The sequence below is a fragment of the Neopelma chrysocephalum genome, unplaced genomic scaffold (assembly GCF_003984885.1).
Source record: "Neopelma chrysocephalum unplaced genomic scaffold, ASM398488v2 Primary Assembly neopelma1_96858, whole genome shotgun sequence".
Taxonomy (NCBI): domain Eukaryota; kingdom Metazoa; phylum Chordata; class Aves; order Passeriformes; family Pipridae; genus Neopelma; species Neopelma chrysocephalum.
Genome location: NW_020925501.1, coordinates 1 through 5,323, shown reverse-complemented (window position 1 = coordinate 5,323; position 5,323 = coordinate 1). Strand labels below are relative to the sequence as shown.

Genomic DNA, 5,323 nt, shown 5'->3' with positions numbered 1-5,323 from the left:
GGGGGGGGGAACACGTTTATTTTGGCCAAGGCATCAGCGCGGGGGGGGGGCACGGCCGGGGAGGGGAGGGGGGGACACAGGGCACCCTTTGGGGGCCGGGACCCCCGGGGTCCCCCCCTGCGTGCGGGGGGTGCTCTCCTCGCGGGGGGGGGTTTGCAGGGGGGCCAGGAGGGTGTTGGGGGGTCTCGGGGAGGGTGGGGGGCACACCCCCGGTGTCCCCTGCCCAGGGGGGCTCGTGCTCCCCGGGGGGGTCATGCTGGGGGGTCACATGCTGGGGGTGGGGGGTAGTGAAGACTGGGGGGGCTGCGGCCGCAGGGGGGGGGGCTGCTCTGGGAGGATCCTGGGGGGGTCACAGCGCTGTCACTGTCACCAGTGGGGCCCCCCCTGCTCTGCGGTGCCCACGTTGTCCCCACAGTGACCTGGGGGGGTCCTGGGAGGTGATGGGGTGACCCCCAAGCTGGGGACATAGTGGGGGGGGATCTGGCCACGCCTCCATTCTGGGGACTGTCACAGCAGTGGGGGGGACACAGGGTGTCCCTGGGGGGTCCTTCTGGTGTCCCCTCACACCCTTGTCCCTCACGGTCCCACGGTGACCTGGGCGGTCCTGGGGGGTGATGCTCAGTCCTGGGGGGGATGAGGTGACCCCCAAGCTGGGGACACGGTGCTGGGGGTCCGGCCACCCCTCTGCCAGGACAGGTCCCAGCAGCGGTGGGGACATCAGGGGTGTCTGGGACTGTCCCCACCGTGTCCCCTCACACCCTCATCCCTCACAGTCCCACGGTGACCTCGGGGGGCTCCTGGGGTGATCTCAGTCCTGGGGGGCAATGCCATGACCCCCCAAGCTGGGGACACAGTGCTGGGGGTCCGGCCACCCCTCCTGCCTGGGGACTGTCACGGCAGCAGCGGGGACATGGGGTGTCCCTGGGACTGTCCCCACCGTGTCCTGCCAGTGTCCTTGCACACCCTTGTCCCTTGCAGTGCCCTCGGCAGGTCCTGGGGGGCAACGGGGTGACCCCCAAGCTGGGGACACGGTGGTGGGGATCCGGCCACCCCTCCTGCCTGGGGACCGTCCCCACCGCGTCCCCTCACACGCTCGTCCCTCGTGGTCCCGCAGTGACAGTGACCTCGGCAGAGGGGGGACGGCGACAACGCTCAGTCCTGGGGGGCAACGGGGTGACCCCCAACCTGGGGACGCGGCAGCGGGGGTCCGGCCACCCCTCCTTCCCGGGGACAGCTCACGGGACGTCCCGGGGCCCGTCCCCGGCGCCGCTCACACCACGATGGGGGTGTCGGAGAACACGGAACTCACCGAGTCGGGGTCGGACACCTTCCTCTGCCCCTTGGGGCCCCGGGGGGCGGCCGGCGGGGGGGTCCCCGCCCCTCCCTTGAACCTGCCGTTCTGCCCGGAGCCCCCCCCCGGGGCGGGCCGGGGCTCGCCGTGCCCCCCCCCGTGCCCCCCGTCGTGGTTTGGGGTGGTGCTGAGCACCGAGGAGTTGATGCTGTCGTCGCGCGGCGCCGGCGCCTTCTCGGCGGCGCGGCAGCAGCAGCAGCGGCACGGGGTCAGGTACAGGTAGATGAGCACCAGCACCACGCTCAGGATGCAGCCCACCAGCGTGGTGTAGGCCGTGTTCAGGGTGTCGTGGGGGCCGTGCAGGGTGAAGTTGTGCACCAGCAGCTCCACGTAGAGGGTCTCGTTGAGCAGCGGCCCCGCCACCCAGCACGCGTAGGTGCCCGCGTCCTCGGCCCGCAGCGCCCGCAGCTCCAGGCTGCCGTTGGCCAGCAGGGCCACCGTGCCATTGCCGCCGCCGTCCCCCGGCATCACCCTGTCCCCCGCCGGCGTCACCCAGTGGCGGCTGCCCTCCTGCCAGCGGCTGTCGCAGCCCAGGGTGACGCTGTCGCCCAGGTGAGCCTCCAGCACGGCCTCGCGCGCCTCGCTGCAGTTGAGGTCCTGCCGCCCCGCCAGCTCCAGGATGGCCACGGAGGCGGGCGGGGAGCCGGGCAGGCGGCACGTCAGCTCCTCCTGGAAGTCCAGCACGGCGCTGAGGCGGCGGCGGCGGCCGCGGGCGAGCAGCTGGAACAGGGCGCAGTTGCAGCCCAGCGGGTTGTCGTGCAGGTAGAGGCGGTCGCGCAGCCAGGCGGGCAGCGCCTGCAGCTCCCCGGCGGGCACGTTGTGCAGCCGGTTGGACGACAGGTCGAGCAGCGCCAGGCGCGGCAGCCGCGAGCCCTCGCGCAGCAGCTCCAGCGGGAAGCGGGCGATGCGGTTGCGGCCCAGGTAGAGCTTGCGCAGCCGGCCCAGGTTCTCGAAGGCCGTGCGGTCCACGCTGGAGATCTCGTTGTTGTAGAGCAGCAGCACCTCCAGCTCGCCCAGGTCGCTGAACAGGTTCTCGTCCAGCGCGCGCAGGCGGTTGTTGGACAGGTCGAGGTGGCGCAGGCGGGGCACGGCCGCGAAGGCCTCGGTGGACACGAAGGTCAGCCCGTTGTGGCTCAGCAGCAGCGTGTGCAGGTGCGGGAGCCGCACCGGGCTCCAGTCCCCGCGCAGCCGCGACACGTTGTTGTGGCTCAGGTCCAGCACGGAGGCGAAGCGCGGCAGCGGCGACGGCACCAGGCTCAGGTTGGCCTGCGAGCAGCTCAGCAGGTTGGAGGCGCAGATGCAGTGAGCGGGGCAGGACCCGCCCGCAGAGCCCCCCGGGCACAGCAGCAACAGGGCCAGCAGCAGGGACGGCGGGGACGGCGGGGATGGGGCACCCCCGAGCGCACCCATGGCTGCACCAGGGCACGGGGCCGCCGGGAGGACACCCGGGGTGGGGGACGGGGCGAGTTCGGTCACCCCCTGTACCCGGGTAGGGTGGGTTCGGTCACCCCGTGTCCCCAGGAGGGGTGGGTCAGTCACCCAGAGTCACAGTCCAGGGTGGGTTGGTCACCCAGTGGCACTCAGGTTGGTCACAGCCTGTGCCAGGCTGGCGGGTCACCCCTGGCACAGGTCAGGGTGGCTCCGGTCCCCCGGTGTCACAGCAGGTACCAGGCTTGGGGCTCAGCCAGTGTCACCATCCAGGGTGGCTTTGGTCACTTGGTGTCACCATCCAGGGTGGCTTCAGTCACCCAGTGTCACGGTGCAGGGTGGCTTTGGCCACTTGGTGTCATCATCCAGGGTGGCTTCAGTCACCTGGTGTCACAGCCCGGGGTGACTGTCACTGACCAGTCACTGGTCCCTCAGCGGCGCAGGGTGCGGTGGCTTTGTCACCAGTGTCACACTCTGTGCTCTGGGGTGGCTTCAGTCACTGGCTGTCACAGCCCAGCCAGGCTCAGGGTTCACCCAGTGTCACCGTGCTGGGTGGCTCTGTCCCTTGGTGTCACAGTCTGGCGTGGCTCTGTCACTCGGTGTCACGGTGCTGGGTGGCTGTGGTCCCTCAGTGTCACTGAGGGGGTGGCTTTGTTCCCTGGTGTCACGGCATGGAGAGGCTGAGGTCCCCTGGTATCACACCGTGGGGTGGCTGTGGTCCCTCAGTGTCACGACATGTGGTGTCTCTGTCCCCCGGTGTCACACCGTGCAGTGGCTCTGACCCCGGTGTCACACCGTGCAGTGGCTCTGTCCCTCGGTCACACCGTGCAGTGTTTCTGTCCCTCGGTGGTCCCCCAGTGTCACAGTGGGGGGGGGGGTGTCGGTCCCTCGGTGTCACAGGTGCTGCGGAGTCACTTCCCACGCGGGTCACAGTGCAGGGTGGCCCTGTCCTCGCTGTCACGACATGTCCTCGCTGTCACGGTCCGCCCGGTTCCCCCGCCTCGTCCCTCCCCGGTTCCCTCCCGCCCAGTCCCGGGGCCGGCGGAGGATGCTCAGCCCCCCCCGCCCCCCCACCTCCCGGGCGTTACCACCGGGGCTGGGCCGGGCCTAGAGCGGAGCGGGGCCGGGCCGAGCCGGGCCGGGTCGAGCCGAGTGGGGCCGGGCGAGGCCCAAGGAGGCCGAACCGAACCGAACCGAGCGAACCCGAGCGGAGCCGAACCGGGCCAAGAGGAGACGAACCGCGCCGAGCGGGGCCGAACCGATCCGGGCGGAGCCGAGCGGGCCGGGCCGAACCGGGCCGAGAGCGACCGAACCGCCCCGATCCTTCCCGATCCTTCCCGAGCGCAGCCGAACCGACCCGAACGGGCCCGGCCCGGCCCGAGCGGTTCCGATGGTCCCCGAGCGGTTCCGATGGTCCCCGAGCGGTTCCGATGGGCACCGAACGGTTCCGAGCGGTTCCGATTCTCTCCGATCTTTCCCGACCGTCCCCGAGCGGCGCTGTCCGGACGGCTCTGGGGGCGGGGCCGACGCGCACGGCGCGTCCCCATTGGCTGCCCCGCGCCGCGCTCGGCCAATGGCGGCAGCGCTCGGGGTTAACCCGCGGAGAGCCGGGACCACCCGGGACCGACCGGGATCCACCGGGACCACCCAGGACCACCCGGGATCACCGGGATCCACCGGGACCACCGGGACCGACTAGGACCACCCGGGACCCACTGGGACCACCCGAGACCACCGGGACCGACCAGGACCACCCGGGACCCACCGGGACAGACCGGAACCCACTGGGACCACCCGGGATCACCCGGGACCATCCGGGACCCACCGGGACAGACCAAGACCCAACGGGACCCATTGGACCCGGGTCTGGCCCCCTCTCCATCCCCAACCCCGTCTCCATCCTCATCCTTGTCCCTGTCCCATTCCATCCTGATCCCCCTCTCCATCCCCATCCTTATCGACATCTGGCCCTGTCCCCATCTCCATCATCCCAATCCCATTCCTGTCCCTGTCCTCATCCTCATCCCCAACGCTATCCCCATCTCCATCATCCCCATCCCATCCATCTCATCCTCGCCCTCATCCCTGTCCCCATCCCTCTCCCAATCCTCATCCCCATCCCTGTCACCCATCGCAATCCTCATTCTCATCCTTGTCCCCATCGCCATCATCCCCATCCTCATCCTCATCCCCATCCCCCTCTTCATCCCCATTCCCCCCCATCCCCTCCAATCCCATCCCCTCCCTGTCCCCCATCCCCATTCCCTCCCATCCTCGTTCTCATCCCTGTCCTCTGTTCCCATCCCCATCCCATCTCCTCCCCATCCCATCCAATCCCATCCTGGGTCTTACGCCCATCCCTGTTCCCATCCTCATCCCCATCCCTGTCTCCATCCCCAATCCTCCATCCCATCCTGTTGCATCCTGGTCTTCATCCCCATCCCATTTCATCCCATCCCATTCCATCCCATCCCATTCCATCCCATCCCATTCCATCCCCATCCCATCCCATCCCATCCCATCCCATCCCATCCCCAGCCCCAC

The 5,323-nt window shown here is 69.9% G+C and overlaps 1 protein-coding gene across 1 annotated transcript; it reads right to left on the bottom strand.

The window, feature by feature from the left end:
• Positions 1 to 328: 328 nt before the first annotated feature.
• AMIGO1 (adhesion molecule with Ig like domain 1) lies at positions 329 to 2,936 on the bottom strand. The gene has a single exon (XM_027670485.1). The coding sequence runs from the start codon at positions 2,759 to 2,761 to the stop codon at positions 1,271 to 1,273; it is 1,491 nt and encodes a 496-aa protein (XP_027526286.1). The 5' UTR covers positions 2,762 to 2,936; the 3' UTR covers positions 329 to 1,270.
• Between the last annotated feature and the right edge of the window lie 2,387 nt (positions 2,937 to 5,323).

Bases quoted from the DNA above. Each gene is read 5' to 3' on its own strand.
- AMIGO1 (XM_027670485.1), bottom strand. From the start codon at position 2,761: ATGGGTGCGCTCGGGGGTGCCCCATCCCCGCCGTCCCCGCCGTCCCTG.